The 21,436-nt window shown below is 42.5% G+C and overlaps 3 protein-coding genes across 4 annotated transcripts; 2 read left to right on the top strand and 1 right to left on the bottom strand.

Annotated features, from left to right (window-relative positions):
* Positions 1-611: 611 nt before the first annotated feature.
* On the top strand, positions 612-4,755 carry LOC120003944 (ATP-dependent zinc metalloprotease FTSH 2, chloroplastic-like). The gene is made up of 5 exons (XM_038853108.1): positions 612-768; positions 1,710-2,894; positions 2,981-3,294; positions 3,396-3,636; positions 4,055-4,755. Exons 2-5 carry the CDS (start codon positions 1,710-1,712, stop codon positions 4,394-4,396), a joined length of 2,082 nt encoding a protein of 693 aa, XP_038709036.1. The 5' UTR covers positions 612-768; the 3' UTR covers positions 4,397-4,755.
* Positions 4,756-6,464: 1,709 nt separating this feature from the next.
* On the top strand, positions 6,465-20,811 carry LOC120004312. The gene is made up of 2 exons (XM_038853623.1): positions 6,465-7,241; positions 20,631-20,811. Exons 1-2 carry the CDS (start codon positions 6,539-6,541, stop codon positions 20,642-20,644), a joined length of 717 nt encoding a protein of 238 aa, XP_038709551.1. The 5' UTR covers positions 6,465-6,538; the 3' UTR covers positions 20,645-20,811.
* LOC120004310 lies at positions 15,569-17,861 on the bottom strand. 2 transcript variants are annotated; one of them, XM_038853622.1, is made up of 3 exons: positions 17,693-17,861; positions 16,728-17,617; positions 15,569-16,650 (listed from the first exon to the last, which is right to left on the bottom strand). In XM_038853622.1, exons 1-3 carry the CDS (start codon positions 17,859-17,861, stop codon positions 15,664-15,666), a joined length of 2,046 nt encoding a protein of 681 aa, XP_038709550.1. In that variant the 3' UTR covers positions 15,569-15,663. The 2 variants fall into 2 exon arrangements, with proteins under 2 accessions (XP_038709550.1, XP_038709549.1); XM_038853621.1 differs by having other exon boundaries at positions 16,728-17,861.
* Positions 20,812-21,436: the final 625 nt, after the last annotated feature.

Raw genomic sequence — 21,436 nt, 5'->3', positions numbered from 1 at the left:
TCGAAGTGTACCTCAAAGGAGACGTTTCGACGCTCAAATAAACTCGGAAAATAACGAGGCTATTGAGGTAAATCGGTGCTTGGAGAGTTAGAGCTCTTTGTTTAGATAATAGTGAAAACTAAGAATGTGATAGAGTTTTACCAAGTGGAAATTCCATTTTATATGATTATGGAATAATTGATTGTCATCGATTGTGGGCAAGATTTTTGGGAGATAAATCCCCCATAAATATCTTATCTTCATATTCGTGATGAGTGTTTTTCGATACCCTGAGATGCTTTGTCACTTGGGTTCTCAATGTTATGTTTGTTAGGTCATACCAAGGAATTGAGGCCGATGTGACATTTCGGTACGCTCGAGATTTTTCCTAGCCTAATCACTTTCTCTTCAGTCAGTATACTTACACGTATCATGATTTCATATGGAGTTGTTCCATCTAATTATAATTTCAAAGATTAATCCCTTAACTAACTATAATTCAATAAAAGAAGTTTGCTTGGTTGTCCAAGCAAACAAAGTGACAAGTGAAAGAAAGACAAACATGGAAATGGAAAAAATCTACTAGTGCCGACCAAAAATATGAAGGGAAAATAGAAACGACTTGTAACACAGCCGTTGATAAAAGGGCACGTATACCCTTCTCAAACCACATCTATCCCTCTAAATCACAGTGACACCCCCCTCGTCCCTCTTCGGCTACTTGTTCTCTGCGACAAAGAGAAGGTACAGGGGGAATTTACTTGCTCTTCCGATCAAGATCTTCCGCAGGTACATATTCATTCATTTCCGGTTTCTTATTCTAATTGGGTACTCAGTAATTCACCTTGTTCGTTCTTATTCCGTTCTGGCCTCGAATTCTCTTTGGCTATATGGTTATTGACTTATTTCAGTTTCCGATTCTTAAATTGTTGATTTTGCTCCTCATAGTAGTGCGTTTCTCTTGTTTCCTGAAGTTCTGATTTTTTCTTTTTCCTTTTGGGTTGGCCATATATGTTATTGGTGGCTGATTTGTCCAAAGAGATTTATGTTCATCAACTTCTTGTACTTATTCATGGACCATAAGATTAGTTGATTTCATCTAATTATGGTTCTGTTTAGCTTAAGATTTGTTAAGTTTGTCGCTTATAGTTTGCTTATGACTGCCCGAATTGATGGTTTACTAGTTCAAGATGGTTTAGTTATTTATTTATTTATTTCATTGAATTGTTGTTTTTGAGTGTGAAGATTTATTGATATTAAAGCTTAATGCTCAACTTTGTTTTTTCTTTTTCTTTTTTTAATTTCCTACCTTTGCCTCGTAATCGGATGCTCTACTCGCTACCATTGATTTTTATTTTTATTTTTTTTAGGATATAGGAGTCTTGTTTTATTTGCGTGCTTGAAGCAATCAATATGAAGGATGAAAAAATGAGAATGGTGTTCTATGAATTAGTATTGTAGAAAGGATGTATTCAGGGTTAAAGTTGTAGTCAATCAGAAGCTCTATATTCCTGTAATATTTTTGGGTTACACTTGTTTAGAAATGTCAAGGGTGTAAACAAACATGGTTTTTGCGATATTTTGTATGTTTGGGGTATTGACATCTTGCGTGATGAAACTCATGAATTGCTTTTAGTCTCACTTTTGCTATAATTGTATGCCTGTACACATGTGCAATATAGACATTAACGATATGCAATACTGCTGGTTCTTTTAACCTGGTATTGCAGATGGCATTGTCATCAGCTTGTCTTGTAGGAAATGGTTTATCTACCCATGGTACCGACTTGAAGTTGAGGGGAGACATTTATGGTAGGCACTTCCTTTCATCAAGCCATGTATCATTGGCTACAGGGTCTAAAGCAATTCTCGTGAGGGCATCTTTGGACCAGAGGCAACATGAAGGGAGGAGAGGTTTTCTAAAGTTTTTGCTTGGAAATGTGGGTGTTGGTGTGCCTACTTTACTTGGAACTAGAAAAGCTTATGCTGATGACCAAGGAATTTCGAACTCCAGAATGTCTTACTCTAGGTTTTTGGAGTATTTGGATAAAGACAGGGTGAAAAGAGTAGATTTATATGAAAGTGGTACAATAGCAATTGTGGAGGCTATTTCCCCTGAGTTGGGCAACCGGGTGCAGCGAGTTCGTGTGCAACTTCCAGGTCTCAGCCAGGAGCTGCTTCAGAAGTTTCGAGAAAAGAACATTGATTTTGCAGCTCATAATGCACAAGAGGACTCAGGTTCTCTATTGTTTAACTTGATTGGGAATTTAGCTTTCCCACTACTCTTGATTGGTGGGCTGTTTCTACTCTCACGTCGATCATCTGGAGGAATGGGTGGGCCAGGAGGGTCTGGCTTCCCTTTTGCATTCGGACAATCGAAAGCAAAATTCCAAATGGAACCAAACACAGGGGTGACATTTGATGATGTTGCTGGAGTTGATGAAGCCAAGCAGGATTTCATGGAGGTGGTAGAGTTTCTGAAGAAACCTGAAAGGTTCACTGCTATTGGGGCTCGCATTCCTAAGGGTGTTCTTCTAATCGGTCCTCCAGGAACAGGAAAAACTCTCCTAGCTAAGGCAATTGCCGGTGAAGCAGGTGTTCCTTTCTTCTCCATCTCGGGATCAGAGTTTGTTGAGATGTTTGTTGGTGTTGGTGCCTCTCGAGTTCGTGATCTTTTCAAGAAGGCCAAGGAAAATGCCCCTTGCATTGTATTTGTGGATGAAATTGATGCTGTTGGACGACAAAGGGGCACTGGAATTGGAGGAGGGAATGATGAAAGAGAGCAGACCCTTAACCAACTTTTGACAGAGATGGATGGTTTTGAGGGTAACACTGGTATCATTGTCATTGCAGCAACTAACAGGGCGGACATTCTTGACTCTGCCTTACTGAGGCCCGGACGTTTCGACAGACAGGTAAAAACTGTCATATCAAACCGAAGTATGTTATATTCAAATCGTCTATATCATAAAAAAATGCTCAATGTTGAACTGTAATGCAGGTGACTGTTGATGTTCCAGATATAAGGGGAAGAACAGATATATTGAAGGTTCATGCTAGCAATAAGAAATTTGATTCAGATGTGTCTCTTGATGTGGTAGCCATGAGAACTCCTGGATTTAGTGGAGCTGATCTTGCCAACCTCTTAAATGAGGCAGCTATATTGGCTGGTCGGCGTGGGAAGACGGCAATTACATCTAAAGAGATTGATGATTCAATTGACAGGATCGTGGCTGGAATGGAGGGGACGGTTATGACTGATGGAAAGAGCAAAAGTCTTGTTGCATACCATGAAGTAGGTCACGCCATTTGTGCGTAAGTTGAAAAAAAAATACCATCATTGAGATATCATTTGTCCTTCAGTATTGACTTGTCAAAATGCTTAACCTAATGATTTTGTTTCCTCATTGATTCAGAACTTTAACTCCTGGGCATGATGCTGTTCAAAAGGTCACCTTAGTTCCCCGTGGTCAGGCACGAGGTCTTACATGGTTCATTCCTTCAGATGACCCAACCTTGATCTCCAAGCAGCAACTATTTGCTAGAATTGTTGGAGGACTTGGTGGGCGAGCTGCTGAGGAAGTGATCTTCGGTGAACCTGAGGTGACAACAGGCGCAGCTAGTGATTTGCAACAGATCACTGGTTTAGCTAAACAGGTAACTGATTGTTTTCAGTTTTCACTCTCTGATTTAAGCTTAGTCTGGGAAAGTCGACATGAGGAAAAGTTTTTGTTAATTCTAATTGATTGCAGTTCTTGTCGACTTTTAGTAAGAAATTCATTGAAAATTAGTTAAAGGGCACTTCTCTTCCTGGTGTATTGTGTTTTCATTTGTGTGAAACTGTGAAATTTGGTGCTTTGATTCTTTTGTTTTCAAATGACCTAAGAATTGAGACTTAGGAATTATTCGATTTCATCCCATTGTAGGTTTGTACTTGTTAGGCCTCTCTCTCTTATTCTATCTGTTAACGATTTCCACCATTTTCCTACTTATCTCCTGTAATTCGCTTTATTTCTCTCTTATCATATATTTCATGTGTCTCAATGAACTTAAGATATGATGGCTGTTTCTGCAGATGGTAGTAACATTTGGAATGTCTGAAATTGGTCCATGGTCTCTTATGGAGTCGGGAGCTCAAAGTGGGGACGTTTTCATGAGAATGATGGCAAGAAATTCAATGTCGGAAAAGCTTGCGGAAGACATTGATGCCGCTATCAAGAGGATATCAGACAGTGCATATGAGATCGCATTGTCCCAAATAAGGAAAAACCGCGAGGCCATCGACAAGATTGTTGAAGTTGTGGTGGAGAAGGAAACAATGACTGGTGATGAATTCCGAGCAATCCTTTCAGAATTTGTTGAGATCCCAGTTGAGAATCGGGTTCCCGCTTCAGTAACTGCTCCAGTCACCATTTAGTAACACAAACAGAACAGAAGAGAGGTGTAATTTAGCAGCATTGATCATATGTTTTAAAGTAGTTTAAAATAATGCGTAGTCTTGTATAAGTAGGAATGTCCACTAATTATAATACGAGCATTTATCACGCCTTTTGGTGGCTGAACTTTCAACGAATATGAGCTCTCATTTGGTGATGCTTGACTGCGCCAGTGCGCTTGGTAGACACAGTGGTGCAAACTTTTTAACTGTCAAGGCTTTGAGGACTTGGAGCCCTTTGTACTAGGATTAGCTGCTGGTTTGTACCTCAGTTTCTTCGAACTATAGCTCTGTAGTTTGTGCCAGGAATAGCTTTGTCAACTATAACTCAGTTTCATAGAGTTTAGCTCTCCTTTGTGATTTTAGGCCCGAGTTTAGAGCTGATCTAATTATCCGTGGGCTGTGAGCATGTTCCCTGCTTTTTTTTTTCTTTTTTTTTTATTATTTAACCATATACTATTTATCCTTCGTGAGCTCAAAATAATAACAATAACACAAAAAAAAAAAAAAAAAGGAACAGAGACGCCACGGCTCTTATCCTGGACTGCCGCCGCACTGGCCCACCAGGCTCCGCCTAAAAACCACCGAACATTCCGGCAATTCACCAAGATCTGCGAAGAGAGACTCCTCCTCTCCCATTTTGAATGCCATAGCCACGTCAGCATCGTACCAGCCGTATTGATCCTCGAGGAGCACTGAAGAATGGTCGCTGACGCTGAGTTGGAGGTCCGGTGGAATGTTGGTAAAGAACACGACTTCGCCACCTCCAGGTGTCGCTTTGGCGGGACTGGAGGCAGAGGATTTATCAGGAGAAGCGGCGCCACAGTCTGAAGAGCCGGAGGTGGTGGGGTGGTGTTTGATTTTTCAAATCTTTTATAAGTTAACTTATTTTAACAATAAATAAACTCTGTCAAACGAAACTAAGGCGGCTAATATAGCAACTCTCTCTTTGTGTGTGGACATGAGAGCACTTACCCATTACATAATGCTCAATTGCGCCGAAACAAATGCCCCAGGGCTTGCCATCGCAGCCTAACAAACTCCTAACACTGTCATTTGATTCAAAGTTGAATACAACCAATACCTTGTTTAGAAATCATAGAGAAACCGCAACACTAGACTTGAACCTGTGATCACTATTGATAAAAGTCTTAACCAACTAGGCTATCCCCTTGTTGGTAAAGGGTTGGCTTAATTAGTTATGGCATGATATAAAATCAATCTTGGCCAAATTTATATGTTGAATCCATATTTAATACTGGGAATTTGATCGGTAAAGAGGGAAAAAAGAAAGAGAGAGCAATTTATGACCTTTCAACAACCATAAAGCCCATGAATCTGTTACTCATGAAAATGTCCATCGATTTGGTAAGCAATAACAATGTACATAATTTATAAGATTGATCTCAACTCCAACACTTGAATCATTGTTTAATAAATACAAAACTATGCAATCATCTTAAAGATAACGATCAAGTTCATGACTTAGTCAACCATCTAAAATTTGGTTTGATTTTTCTTATTTGTAGAATTTCGAGATAATATTTAATTAGTTTTTCATCATGTGGTCCATGCAATAACATTATTGAGCTGTTGATTTCAACTTCCAAATGTGAAATCATAAGGTGTGAAATGAATAGGCATCTTTAATTAAAAGTTGGAAATTGAGAATATATATATATATATATATATATATATTCGTGACACGGTGTTCAATACGACTTTTGAACCTTTTATTTATCTGTTCAGAATAATTCACTCATGTAGAACGTGAACCGTGTATATATTATATTCATCACGTGTTTATGGTACATGGAATGATAGAATTCACAAACTCACAAATATGCTATCCGCACCGCAGGATTCGAATGTCGCACCATAAACAAAAATACACGTAAGATTAATCAGTTGCGATGAGCACCAACCAACGTGTTTTTAGTCAAATTACATATTATGCTATAATAATTGTCATCAATGCGATATACAATTCCACAGTATGGGCATCAAATAAGGAGTATTAACGTAAAGCCACCACTATATATATAACTCTGAAACCTCATTGTTATCTATCCTTCAAAACCCTCTCTGCTCTAACCTTCTCGCATCATCTAAAGCCATTAAAAAATGGCCGCAGAAGAAGTTCTAAAGCTCTTCGATATGTACTGGTTCGAGAGTGAAATCTTCACCAAAATCCCATTTTCACCTCCCAATGTAACAAACCCAATTGAAGAAGAAATTCAAGAATCGAAATTTTCGCACTCACCTAGTCCTCAAGTCAGGTCTCTTATTGAGCAAAACTTGAGCTCCAAAGCAAGTATTGCCTCTGATTCTCTCTCCCCAACAACACCAAAGCTTCAATCAATCCTCTCAGGCAAGGTTGTTACAGAATTCGAAAGCAAAAGTGAGAAACAATACGATATTGAAGCACCCATTAAGCCAAAAGGGAGAGAAAGAAGGAGCGGAGGAGGAAGAAGAAACAGAGGAGGTGTAAGTAACAATAGTAAGAGCTTGACAGATCTTGAGTTTGAGGAGCTAAAAGGGTTTATGGATCTGGGATTTGTGTTTTCTGAGGAGGATAAAGATTCAAGCTTGGTTTCTATAATTCCCGGGCTGCAAAGATTGGGGAGAAAATCTGGTGAAGATGAACAGAAAGAACAGAGAAAGATTGATAAAAATAGTGTTGTTCAAAGGCCTTATTTGTCAGAAGCATGGGATGTATTGGACATAAGAAAGGAGAAGCCAGTGTTGATTGATTGGAGAATTCCAGTTTTGGGCAATGAAATGGACATGAAAGGCAGTCTCAGATTTTGGGCTCACACAGTTGCATCTGTAGGTGCCAAAAATGGTATGGCCCCACCTGGTCCCACATCGACAAGATGAGCTGGATTGTCTAGGCCCCCCAGGTTAACTATCGCAGTTAGGCCCGAAACTAAAAGCCAATCTTTGGGTCCATATACAATCTTTACATTACTTGCTACGTAATATAAACAGTATTCTGACACCACTACTGTCATATTCTCTGATACTTATCTACAGGATCTTTATAGCTTTATAGACTGGTCACTTTATTATGATCCTTCCTTAGCATGATGGAACTAGGTGTCAAAGCATCCGCAGGTGTTGGCGACCCAGTACAGTCGCCAGAACATAGTAATGGCGACACCATCTATAAGCGCCATTACTCGGACTACATCACTCATAAAGCAGTTCTTGTCAGTCTAATCTACAGCCGATATTTACAGGTGTGACTGGCTCACATCCTTAGGTATGGCTTTCCTTCATATACGTATCTATTCATTAAATACCGCCTACAAAACTTCCATACTATCATCGACACCTGTCTTAATTATGACATATTGTTACTTTACCGCTTACCCTGACACAACCGGGATAGTGGACTTCTTGTACACTTCCTTCGTACAATTTGGTCCAATAGTATACCTGGAATGGACACACAATTCCCGAGGTCGATCCTCGTTCTCTATAAAGACCCCTCTATTTTCATATGAGGGGGGAGAACATTTTTCTAAACAAACTAGACAACACAACAGAAACACTTTCTACCAATTCCAGAGAAAACCTATTCAGACAAAACACCTAAGACTATAGCTGGTCTTCCATCTCCGACAAGTACTGACTTGATCGTCGGAGCCTCCACGACCGGCACCCCCCAAGCCGGTTAAGGAGCTTTCACGGTTTGCCTTGTTGTGAAGCTTGCAGGATCCAAGGCTGCAAACGGACCCCACAGGAAGAAAGATTGACCTTTCAACTATTGTAGACATCGGCTCCTACAATTTGGCGCGCCAGATAGGGGGCATTTTGCAAGTATTTGGCCGAAAAGATTTCACGGCAACTTCCCGTTATGGCTGATACCAGTGAGGTCACTAACAGCCAGCTGTTGCAACTCATGCAAGCCATGAGAGAAGACATGTCGAAGAATAAACAGCAAACGGATGCGCGGTTAGAATCAATGTCGGTCGATAACGCAGCACTCCGCGAAGAGGTTTCGCAGCTGAGAAGCCAAACTACTTCCCAAGGCCATGATCCCACTTCAGTCCGAATTCCACCTTTTCCTCGCCTTGAACAAACACCACCTCCTAGAGACCCTTTGCCTTATCCTTTGAGTGCCCAGTTTGTTCCCGGGAGTACCCCCGGGGGATATGATACTTCTACTTCACGGGGTAAGGGACCTGCGACAGAAGAAATTCAGCAAAATGTTGACAGGGATGCCCCTGTAGATTTGACCGGTTCTCCAAGAAGTAGACTCCCACAGCCACCACGTTTTCCTGCTGCACCTTTCGCGGGACCCACTATCGCTTCAGTCGCCCAAGCTGCGATGGCCAAGCAGATCATCGAACTGCGGGGAGATATAGATAAATTGACTAAAGCACCTCCTGCTTTGGCCAAAATTAATGCCAATTGCTATACGGGATCACCGTTTGTGGACAGTATATACCAAACGGATCTGCCGCACAGGTTCAGCGTCCCGAGCATGAAGTTATATAACGGGACTGATGACCCCGAGGATCACGTGGCTCACTACAAGTTAAAGATGGGCGCTATCGCCATACCGTACGGCATGCACGAGACGTGCATGTGTAAAGGTTTCGGATCGACTCTTACCGGTCCGGCTCTGCGTTGGTACATCAACTTACCCAACGGCAGTATTGCTTCTTTCGAGAAGCTAATCGAGACGTTCATGGTGCAATTCTCGAGCAGTCGGAAGATTCATAAGTGCTCTGATGATTTATACCGACTGCCCCAACGTGTGGGAGAATCTCTCCGTGACTTCCTGTCAAGATTCAACACGGAGAAAGTATCTATACCCTATTGTGACCCAGGAACAACTATTCAAGCGCTCCGGAGTTGTTTACTCCCAGATGGGGAGTTTTATGAAGAACTCACGAAATGTGATGTTAGGAGTTATGAAGAAGCTCTGATGAAAGCTACCGTATTTGTTCGCTGGGAGGAGGATGCGAGGAGAAAGCCAGTTAATCCTCCTAAAGAAGAGAAACGAGAGGACAAACGTCCTAGGAAAGATCAGTCCACCTTTGGCGAGCCCAGCAGTAACTGGCGCTCCCGCAAATCTGGAGCGTCAGATTATGCAAAAAACTGTCCCGAGTACCCTCTCAAGATACACCAAGTCGAGGCTGTACAAGTCTTGAAAAAGATGGGCAGCGAGGTGAAGTGGCCGCCTAAGAAAGAGACCGAAGGATGGAAAGACCCCAAGAAGTGGTGTGACTTTCATCAGGACATTGGCCACACTACTCCTGATTGCAGAGGACTTAGATACGAAGTGGATTACCTGCTGAAAAGAGGTCACCTCAGAGAGTTGCTTTCTGAGCACGGTAGAGCAATATGGGAAAAGAGAAAAGTTGATGACCCAGAAGCATTGCCCCTGCCGCCACCAATTACTCAAACTTACTGTGTGATTTCTGGGGGATCAGAGATCAGTGGATTGTCCCACACCTCTGCCAAGAAGCACGAGAAGGAAGCAGCAAACCCCGCTGCTAGAATGGCACGTTCCCTTGGAACTTTCACTAATCAGGTGATGGTCTTCACGGATGATGAAGCTACCCAACTGTTGCACCCGCACCATGATGCTTTGGTGCTCACACTTCAGGTTGCGAACATCAACCTGAAGCGAATTTTAATCGACAATGGGAGTTCCGCCAATGTGTTGTTCTTGGCTGCCTACAAAGGAATGGGCCTAGATGAGACCTTGATATTACGGAAGTCAATGGCTCTTATCGGGTTCAATGGCGAGGTGAGCCATTCAGTGGGAGAAGTTGTGTTGCCTATCTATGCTCCAGGGTTGAACAAGCAGACTCGGTTTTCCATCGTAGATTCACCCTCTGCTTATAATGCTATTTTAGGACGACCTTGGTTGCACGCGATACGGGCCGTACCTTCCACATATCATCAAATCCTGCGCTATCCTACCAATAATGGCGTTAGGGAGATTTTGGGAGATCAACACTCTTCTAGGAGTTGTTATAAAACCACCATGAGGAGCAAGGGAGAATCTTCGTAGCAGTTACAGAACCAGACACTCGGTCTGGAGCCAGATGAGCCAGGAATGGAGAAGCTTGACGAAGTGCAGATTCATCCTGACTTTCCAGATCATAAAGCCCTGATTGGAGCGCAGTTGCCTGCTCATCTACGACAGAGACTGATCCAGTTCTTGTCACAACATCATGATTGTTTTGCTTGGAGCTACGAAGATATGACTGGGATAGACCCTGATGTTGTGATGCATCAGCTCCAGGTTAATCCCGAGTATCCTCCTGTCAAGCAGAAGCGGAGGAAGTTTGCTCCTGAACGGAATTTAGTGATCAATGAAGAAGTTCAGAAGCTGCTAGATAATGGGTCTGTAGTGGAGGTACAGTACCCTGAGTGGTTAGCCAACGTTGTGGTTGTAAAGAAAAAGAATGGCAAGTGGAGAGTCTGTATTGATTTTACAGATTTGAATAAAGCTTGCCCAAAAGATCCCTTTCCACTGCCGCATATAGACATGATGGTTGATGCAACAGCTGGTCATGAGTTGTTGAGCTTTATGGATGCTTTTTCGGGGTATAATCAGATTTTAATGCATCCGGGAGATCAGGAGAAAACAGCTTTCATTACCGATAGAGGAATTTATTGCTATAAGGTGATGCCCTTCGGGTTGAAGAATGCCGGAGCCACATACCAGCGATTGGTGAATAAGATGTTCTCGAAGTATTTAGGGGACACCATGGAAGTATATATTGACGATATGCTGGTAAAATCCTTAGCTGCCGATCAACATCTCGAGCACCTTCAGCAAGCTTTTGATTTGCTGATTAAGTATAATATGAAGTTGAATCCCGCCAAGTGTTCCTTTGGAGTGGCATCTGGGAAATTCCTTGGGTATATGGTCACGAAGCGAGGAATTGAGGCTAATCCCGATCAGATTCGATCCATACTTAACATTCCCCCTCCGACTTGTGTCAAGGATGTTCAGAGGCTCAACGGGAGAGTGGCGGCCCTTAGTCGTTTTATTTCCAGATCATCTGACAAGTGTTGTCATTTTTTCTCCACCTTAAGAAAGTCTGTTAACTACAAGTGGACACCTGAGTGTGAAGACGCTTTAAACCAGTTGAAAGCCTACCTTACCTCCCCTCCACTACTGTCCAAGCCCAGCACTGGGGAGCAGCTGTACATGTATTTGGCTGTCTCTGGGGTAGCTGTAAGCGCGGTTTTGGTCAGAGAAGAAAATAAGAAGCAGTTGCCAGTATACTATGTGAGTAAGAGTCTGCTAGATGCGGAAACCCGGTATAGTTTACTGGAAAAGCTAGCTTTAGCTTTGGTGGTTGCCGCCAGAAAACTGAGGCCGTACTTTCAATGCCACTCGGTTGCTGTGGTGACAAATTTCCCGTTGAGGAGCATACTCCATAGACCCGAATTGTCGGGGAGGATGATCAAGTGGGCGGTGGAGCTTAGTGAATACGATATTACATATCAACCGAGAACCGCAATCAAGTCACAAGTCCTGGCTGATTTCGTTGCTGACTTTGCTCCGTCAACACAGCTAGAGGCAGATAAAGAGTTGCTTTGCATGGTAGATCAAGCCCCAATGGTATGGACCTTGTACGTTGATGGATCTAGTAACGTCAGAGGCAGTGGTCTAGGAATTGTGCTGATCTCTCCAGAGGGGAGTGTAATTCAACGGGCAGTCCGATGCGGTTTCCATGCGACCAATAACGAAGCAGAGTATGAAGCCTTAATTATTGGTCTAGAGCTGGCCAAAGGACTGGGAGTCACAAGTTTGAAGGTTTACTCAGATTCGCAGTTGATAGTAAATCAGTTTATTGGTTCTTATCAGGCCAAAGATCCGAAGATGACTTGTTATCTGGAGCTAGTAAAGGAACTGCAACTGGCGTTCGTGGAGTTCTCCGTAACTCAGATCCCACGAGCAGAGAATTCGTATGCGGATGCGCTGGCCCATCTCGGGTCGTCAATCCAATCTAACCAGGAGCAGACGATTCCTCTGGTACACCTGAAGTGGCCGTCAATTAGCAATCAGAAAGAAGTAGAGAAGCAGAATGATTGTGAGATTCTTCCTGTTAGTTCAGACCAGACATGGATGACACCGTTTGTTCAATACTTGGTTGATGGTGTTCTACCAGCAGAAAAGAATGAGTCTAGACGTTTGGTCGCTAAAGCTGCGCGGTATGCAGTACATGATGGGCAGCTATATAGAAGATCTTATTCAGGTCCTTTGTTGCGATGTGTAAATTCAGAACAAGCCCAGTATGTGTTGGCAGAATTGCATGAAGGAGAGTGTGGTAATCATTCTGGGGGAAGGAGTTTAACTCATCGAGCACTGACTACGGGGTATTATTGGCCGACTATGAGATCAGACGCAATTGACTATGTAAGGAGGTGCGATAAATGCCAAAGATTCGCTCAGATTCCACGCATGCCACCGGAAAAACTCACTCCTATCGTGGCACCTTGGCCCTTCATGAAATGGGGGATGGATATAGTTGGTCCTTTGCCCAAGGCATCCGGGCAACGACAGTACTTTCTGGCCATGACTGACTATTTCACCAAATGGATTGAGGCTGAGTCTTACTCACTGATCAAAGACCTGGATGTGAAGAAGTTCGTCTGGAAGAATATTATCTGCAGGTTTGGAGTGCCTAAAGAGATCGTGACGGATAACGGCCCACAGTTTGCAAGTCATAAGTTTCAGGAGTTCTGTGCGAATTGGGGAATCAAGGTAGATTTTGCGACGCCAAGGCATCCCCAATGTAATGGCCAAGCTGAAGCTTCTAATAAAACTTTGATCAGGACCCTGGAGAAGCGTCTGGAGAAAGCTAAAGGTGCTTGGGCTGATGAATTACCTGGAGTGTTGTGGTCTTACAGGACAACTTCACGAACGCCTACGGGGGAAACTCCTTTCTCTCTTGCATTTGGGTCTGAGGCCGTTATACCAGTTGAAGCTGGACTCCCATCTGCTAGGTTTCAGTGGTCTAATGAACAAAGGAATTGGCAGGAGTTGAATGATCAGCTGGATACTATTGATGAACTCAGAGATCAGGCGCTAACAAGAACAGCTGCGTACCATGACAAAGTCTCAAAGTACTTCAACCAAAATGTTCGAACTCGAGCATTTCGAGAGGGAGATTATGTGCTCAGGAGAGTCTTTGAGAATACCAGAGAGCTAAACGCTGGGAAGCTGGGTCCGAACTGGGAAGGCCCATATTTGATCGACAGGGTACTAGGAAACGGCGCCTACAGACTACACAGGGAAAATGGAGAAGCGATCTTGCATCCTTGGAACGCCGTTCATCTAAAGTTGTACCATTTCTAAACACGCATGATTTTTTGTCTTTATATCGCTATAATTGTAGTTTAAATATTTCCTTTAGTATCTTTGTATATTTAAATTTCTGTAGTTCATTATATGTGTTATTATGTGAACTAATTTAAGCTTCGGAGTGTCGATGGGAGTCCCATCGACTACCTTTGATCGTTCTTTTGAGCGCAGGGATTGTAAGGCCCGAAAAACTAAGGACAGTCGTTTGTTCGAATGCCACGGCATGGGGACGCCATCGTACCAGATAAGTTTTCATGCTTTCTTAAATTTTACTGTTTGTACAAGTTTTACTGTTTTTACGAGTTTTACTACTTCAAGTTTTGCAGCGTACTATATTTGCAAAATATTTGAGGCATTAGAGAAAGAAATACTGATTTTATATATAAAAAAAAGAGAGAAAAAAGAAAAACATACATATAAAACATATGGTCTTTACGACCAAATGTTTAAGCTTTCGTTCATTTTATTTCTCGCTTCCTTAATCAAAACAGAAAGGTTAAGGAGCGAGTCTTGGAGCTTGGCTATGTTCTGCTCCATAGCTTGCGATTCCGCAAGCTCTTCCAGTTGGAGCATGGCACAGCCAACGGTTTGCAGAGCTTTGGTAAGATCTGTGATCTGCTCCTCTTGGTCCTCCATCTCTATTCTCATCTCTTTCATGCCCTTCTCCATCTCGTTCATCGCCTCCTTTAGGTCGACGATATACTGTGCAGGGTTTCGGCAATCAGGAGGAAGGAACGAACTTACGTCCCTATTGTCGTCAGAGTCAGAAGGAGAGTTTACAGAGCTCTGAGAAGCAGCCATTTTTTGTAAAGACTGGGTGTAGTTATCTGGTCTGTAGGATAATTCCATTGCCAAAAGAGAATTAGCTTTTATATAGTTGCGAACCTTACCTTTTCATCTTCTTGAGAACACCCGAAATTAATTCTGCAATTAATTCTTTGTGGTAGCCCAAGAGTCAAGATAAACTTTACAACCGCAAAAATCTACACGAACATTTAAGATAGGAAAAGAAGTCTAAACGTATTTAAAATTCTAAAATCTCTAAATTCAGTTAATCTTAAAAAAACCATAAGAGGTACTTAAAACTGTATTTGTTATAGTCAAAAAGGTATTAAATGACCACCTAGATTATCCCAATCAGCGCATGTCATAAAAACGCATTTATTACTGGGGGACAAAGGTTCATTCAGTATTAACAATGTAGAAACATTGACTACGTATAAATTACCGACGCCAAGACGTAACGTCGCCAAAGCAGCACCAAGACTTTCTGCGTTTCCTGACCAGAACAATGATACAAGGCACGACTGATCAGACTCACCGTCAGTACTAGGCAACCCATATGAGCTTAGCCGAAACTGACAGTGTAGCCTGATCATCGGTACCAATATCACCAACTCATCTTCAACCTTTGCTCATCGAGTTGTTCTATCCTCCTTATATAGAACGCAATATTCTCACGGATTGAATTCTCTATCAAGTCCACCAATGGTGTTCTGAGACACGTGTTGATTTTTGTAAATTTTTGCCTGCCACTTGGCATACCTATTCAGTTCTTGGAGTTTGTTCAGTCAAGATTTTGTTACTCTGTTCGGAGATTCACCCTGCCATATTCTCTCCAGATGGAAATAATTGAGGCCACGCGTCCCACCTGGTTAGTTCTAGTTTCTTTACACGTCATTATTCGCAGTTTCAATTGAACTTTTAGAGTTACGTTCTAACAGTCCAACTTAAACTGGGGGACAGAGTAAGGCTATCGACTCTAAATTGCTACCAAGAGTAAGGTTATTTATTGTAGATTGCTATGATAGGGCATTTAAACTAAAAGGAAATTGGAAATACTAAAAAAAAAAAAAAAAAAAAAAAAAAAAAAAAAAAAACCAAAATTCAAAACCAAACAAGTTCAAATAGTCTCTGTTGTCGCTTCAATCTCAATGGCCTCCGACGTAATGGGAGGATTCGCACGTGGGATATCCTCATCTGCATTTTCAGGCTCAGAAGTTGAAGTTTCAATCCTAGGAGTCGGAGGAACTTCAGATGGAGCATCTTCTGTGACAGTGCCAGGTATTGGCGATTCACGGGCCTCAATGGGCAGTTGTTCAACAGTGGGGATATCACTCTCTGGAGGCGCCAGGTCTTTTTCGATGTTAGGTTCTCCAATTGCTTCTTCATTCACAACCCATCTTTTATTAGGCTGGTAGTTTTCAAGTACTACCACAGCCTTCTTGAGCATCAAGTCCACATCCCATTTCGGATGCTCATTCTTTTTGTACTGGGTTAGCAATCTGAACCTCTCTGCAGCTTGACCGACACCTCCCATGGCCCCTATCTTGATAAGGTAGTTTTCCTCCATTTTCTTGGCCATTTCAACCTTTTCTGCTGTCTTCATTGTCTGCGCTGCCAACGCTTTGTTTAACAGGTCTTTCTCTCTGGAAACATCACCAAGTTGGTCAGCCAGGTGGTGTACCTGGAATTCCAGTGTGTTCACTTTGGCCTCGGCACTCTCCAGTTGTTTGGTGACTCCTTCCCAGCAATCCTTGAAGTACTGAGCATCTCTGATTGCTTGGTCGATCCTTGACTCGAATTGAGTGGCTTTATATGCATCGTCATGTATTTTCTTTTCCAATGCACTCAATGATTCAGTTGATTGCAGGAGCTGCTCATCTGCTTCTTTCAATTTCTCTTCCAATCTTGAGATTTGAGCAGACATTTGAGTATTCTTGTTCTTCTCCCCAATCAGTTGATGCTCTGAATCTTTTTGTGCAGACGTGACATTGGCCAAGTTGTCTTCCAGCCCCTTTACCATGCCTTCTAGTCTCTCCTTTTCAGTCCTCTCTTTGCTCAAACTGCCAATGGCATTCTCTCCAGACCTGAGTACTCCTTGGAGTGCCTGTTAAGAACACAACAAAGGTGGTATTAGTCGTGTAAACTAATGACGATATACTGATATGCTCCTGAAACACTTACAGTAAAGCAATGAGCCACTGAGTAGTTGAACTGACTAGGAAGAGGCATGGCATCTAATTTTTTGGCGTCCTCAGGGAAGACCATTTTCCTAATCCCAACGGGCGGAAGTACGGGAGCAGAAGAGACGGTCAAAGATTTGGGAATCCATATTGATATTTCTTCCATTTCACTTCCCGTGACGTTCAACCTTAGCCTAGGCTGAATATTCTCCCCACCTTGGGCAGTGTCCTCCACTTCTTGGTTACCCGCTGTCGCCAACTCAGTCCTAGATCCGCTTGCCATAGCTTCACTCCTGGCAACTTCTGATACCGCGTTTGCATCAACGTAGCTGTCAGTTGTGGGGTCAAATTCTCCACGATTCTCGGTAGCTCGTGTCTCCACTGGTTCAGCAGTCTCTACCCTGGCTGTCCTAATGCTTGGTAACCTCCTAGTTAAAGGCCTCGTGTCCCTTTCACTGTTGTCTGAATCATCATCCAGAACAATGGCAGCCGACGCACTCGCAGTGGTACTGATAAGACCACCTCCCCTGCCTCTGGGTCCCGAGGCAATGGCGTCGTGAAGGAGTTTTCTGGGCATTTCCGTCCCATCGCTGACGTTAGCAGTCGCCTTTTCAGTTGCTTTCTTCCCGCTGCCCCCAGTGCTTTTCGATTTTCCTTTACCAGGAGGATCTTCTCTCTGTTTCATCCTTCTTTCAGGTATTTCCTCGGTTGATTTTCGTTTCTCTCCCGCTTTCTTGGCTTTGGACGTTTCTGCAGCACGCATAGCTGCCTCGAAACCTCCACCCACCGTTTCCTGGCTCTGCTGATTTCTTTCAGCATCCTGCATCAGAGCTTCATACAGGTCGTCTGCATCAGTTATATCAGCAAACACGTTCTCAAACATTTCGTCACCTGCACATATGATAAAGTAAGACGAATATCTTGAGCATGTTTGTTTGTTCGTTTGGACAGTTGAAATGTACTTACTTATGTATCTCCAAAGAGATGTTTTCTCCAATTTACGTGCTGTTAGAATGTTTTTTCTGGATCTTTTACGTGCCCCAAGGTTGCAAAACTCTTCCACTCTTTGAAGCACTTCGGGGCCGCTTTTCCACTTGCTTAGCAAATTCTTTGATGCTGCAAAGAAACGGTGCATAAGATTCAGTAACAAGCATCAACAGATAAAGAAGGAACGGAACTTACTATTTCCTTCAACCCAGTTTAAAGGCAGATCCCTATGAAGACCATATACCAAGGCGCCCCTAGCAAAGATATATCTATCTTTCCAGTCAACAATATGGTCGTTGGAGACGGTGTCAAGAATTAGTTCCTCCCTGTTTCTCCGACGAACCAGGCAATACCTTCCTGGACCACTTTCTTTGGCGTAATAAACCACCGCCAATTCGTTGATCCCGAATTCGAGGTTTTCTAGTTCAGCCAAGCACTGAATGCTCAACAAAATTCTGAGGCTGTTAGGCATCCATTGACTTGGGCATATTTGCCAAATCCTACAAGCATCGGCAAGCAACCTTGGTATGGGGAATCTCAATCCTATGCTGAAGGACAATAGGTAAAACGGCGTCCATCCAGGAACTTGAAAATCGACTCCCTCTGTGTCAGCTCCAGGTCTTATCTCAATGGATGAATGGATTCTATATTTCTTTCGGTAGAAGTCCATATCACTTGCTGCCAAAGTCGATTTAGGGTTTAACCCTTTCGGTATTAACGGCCCTTCAATGTGGCCATTCCTCTCTGATCTTTCTCCTTCATTAACTGGTGCGCTGGTTCCGGCTCTATCGCCACCAGGTCCCTGACTCCCCGACCCAGACCATGAGTAGTTTACACTGGTTTCTTGTTCATCTCTGTTTTGGTCGGTGGGAGTTCTACCGCTGCCGGATACTCTTTCATCCTCCGATTCTTGATCATGAGGTCGCATCATTCTATTAAATACAAACTCAAGGCACGAGAGTGAGAATTACCTTCAATTAGTACGGTACGAGCGTCAATTGATGCCTTCCTTTCTTCCGTCTTCAGCAAATCTGAGCAATTTCTGTAAATTTCGGTTGAAAGTTTTTCTGAAAAACTAAGAGCACGATCTTTGAGTTTTAGTTTTGTACGATTGTCCATAATACCCTTGTGTTCATCATGGTGCACGCTTACCGAAACATGCTCTCCAAGGAACGATGGCGGTAGCAATTCAAAATTTCAATGTGCACGTCAGACGCATTAAATGCTTATCGCGTTACGATTGACACGTGTCACGACCTCTATCTGCAATATTTTGATCTTAGCATAATGGCATTCATACAGTATTACTGTCACTATAAATACTGTTCATATATCTGATATCCTTTGGGTTTATTGCAAATGGCAGTCGCAGAATAATAGTTTCAGTCTTTTCACTTTCCGTTTACATAGGCTCTTGTACTACACTGAGTAAAACCCATACTTACAAAGTCGCCATCAAGTGTTCTTTTTACAGGTGTTAGTCATCGCTTCTGAACACAAATCGGTTACATCGAATGGCTAGCATGCTAGCGCCAATTCAGGCCACAGCAATAGCTTCACCTCAGTCATCATGCTAGCGCCAATGCAGGCCACAGCTATGACTCCAAATTAGCTTCTACGCTAACGCCCACGCTGGCTATGTACAATCTCAAACAAACGAGGTTGTATACCTTGACACCCTCAAACAAACGAGGGTGTCCCCTATACAGCTTCGAACAAAGAAGTTGTATTTCACCAGCATCAGTGAATAACATTATACTGGGTTACACACGCCTTTTCACGACATACTCCATCAGGATCTTCACAGAAACCAGCATCTTGGATCGCCTTTGCTATACATTTCATCTTCAGTTATACTCATCCCTCTGTTTCTTGTTCATTGCAGGAAATTCATTACGCAAACTCTCCAAGATGAATTTGTTTTCATGCTTAGAGAGTGGGGGACAATTGTAGGTGCCAAAAATGGTATGGCCCCACCTGGTCCCACATCGACAAGATGAGCTGGATTGTCTAGGCCCCCCAGGTTAACTATCGCAGTTAGGCCCGAAACTAAAAGCCAATCTTTGGGTCCATATACAATCTTTACATTACTTGCTACGTAATATAAACAGTATTCTGACACCACTACTGTCATATTCTCTGATACTTATCTACAGGATCTTTATAGCTTTATAGACTGGTCACTTTATTATGATCCTTCCTTAGCATGATGGAACTAGGTGTCAAAGCATCCGCAGGTGTTGGCGACCCAGTACAGTCGCCAGAACATAGTAATGGCGACACCATCTATAAGCGCCATTACTCGGACTACATCACTCATAAAGCAGTTCTTGTCAGTCTAATCTACAGCCGATATTTACAGGTGTGACTGGCTCACATCCTTAGGTATGGCTTTCCTTCATATACGTATCTATTCATTAAATACCGCCTACAAAACTTCCATACTATCATCGACACCTGTCTTAATTATGACATATTGTTACTTTACCGCTTACCCTGACACAACCGGGATAGTGGACTTCTTGTACACTTCCTTCGTACAATTTGGTCCAATAGTATACCTGGAATGGACACACAATTCCCGAGGTCGATCCTCGTTCTCTATAAAGACCCCTCTATTTTCATATGAGGGGGGAGAACATTTTTCTAAACAAACTAGACAACACAACAGAAACACTTTCTACCAATTCCAGAGAAAACCTATTCAGACAAAACACCTAAGACTATAGCTGGTCTTCCATCTCCGACAAGTACTGACTTGATCGTCGGAGCCTCCACGACCGGCACCCCCCAAGCCGGTTAAGGAGCTTTCACGGTTTGCCTTGTTGTGAAGCTTGCAGGATCCAAGGCTGCAAACGGACCCCACAGGAAGAAAGATTGACCTTTCAACTATTGTAGAAATCGGCTCCTACAGCATCAACTGTCAGATAGTAATAATCCAACACACCTTGATTTCTTGTTTCTGCTTATCTTTTCTTTCTATTATCTGGGTTTTCTGGTCTAGATTGTTTGGGTTTTAATGGTGCCAATTTTGTAACCTTCTCTGCAAGACATGTACTTGTAAATAAAGAACTGGATCTTTGTTGGGTTGGTTTTCATTTGTTCAATTGTCCACTTCAATGTTCCATTTAGACTTATTCTTCCCAGTTTAAAGAAAAGAGAATTACAGAAAATCCAGGGAGACCAAGTAATTGAAGCAAGTATTCATAGCATAACTGCTACAACTCATGAATCCCCACAATTCTGGAACATAGGGTATGGCATATATGACAGCTTCATTGCTCCAAAGTCATTTTTTCTGATCTTAGTGGAAGCCAGAATGAGGGGAATGACACTTTTTTTTTTCCTTTCTAATGATTGTGTTTTAATGGCTGAACCGCTGAAGTTTGACAATTCATGATCAATCTTCTTCAAACAGAGACAGAAAAGGCAGACCCACAATTGATAATTGCCACTTGGAGAAAACACCCACTTAAAGCAAAGTGGTGATTATTCAGTAAAGAAAAAAGTGCCTGTCCAACGTGATTTGCATTTCTTTGACAGAATGGAAACAAAGGAGAATGAGATCATTCCACCTCCAGCTCCTTGTATCCAGGGATCTTGGCAGGTTGAACACTTTTGTACTTAAAAACAGTTGGGCATTCTATATATTGACAGATACTTGAAGAACTAAAACAGAGTTATCTACACTATTCTCAACCAGGGTTTTTAACTTTGAATTTG

Source organism: Tripterygium wilfordii, chromosome 8 (genome assembly GCF_013401445.1).
Source record: "Tripterygium wilfordii isolate XIE 37 chromosome 8, ASM1340144v1, whole genome shotgun sequence".
Lineage (NCBI taxonomy): Eukaryota > Viridiplantae > Streptophyta > Magnoliopsida > Celastrales > Celastraceae > Tripterygium > Tripterygium wilfordii.
Note: the sequence above shows the minus strand (reverse complement) of the source record. Positions and strands in the feature narration are given on the sequence as shown.

Excerpts from the sequence above, each read along its gene's own strand:
- LOC120004310 (XM_038853621.1), bottom strand. The coding sequence starts at position 17,861 with ATGCACCGTTTCTTTGCAGCATCAAAGAATTTGCTAAGCAAGTGGAAA. Across the intron at positions 16,651-16,727 it reads CAGTGGCTCATTGCTTTACT|GCACTCCAAGGAGTACTCAG; the intron begins GTAAGTGTTTCA and ends TGTTCTTAACAG.
- LOC120003944 (XM_038853108.1), top strand. The coding sequence starts at position 1,710 with ATGGCATTGTCATCAGCTTGTCTTGTAGGAAATGGTTTATCTACCCAT. Across the intron at positions 2,895-2,980 it reads CCGGACGTTTCGACAGACAG|GTGACTGTTGATGTTCCAGA; the intron begins GTAAAAACTGTC and ends ACTGTAATGCAG. Across the intron at positions 3,637-4,054 it reads TCACTGGTTTAGCTAAACAG|ATGGTAGTAACATTTGGAAT; the intron begins GTAACTGATTGT and ends CTGTTTCTGCAG.
- LOC120004312 (XM_038853623.1), top strand. The coding sequence starts at position 6,539 with ATGGCCGCAGAAGAAGTTCTAAAGCTCTTCGATATGTACTGGTTCGAG.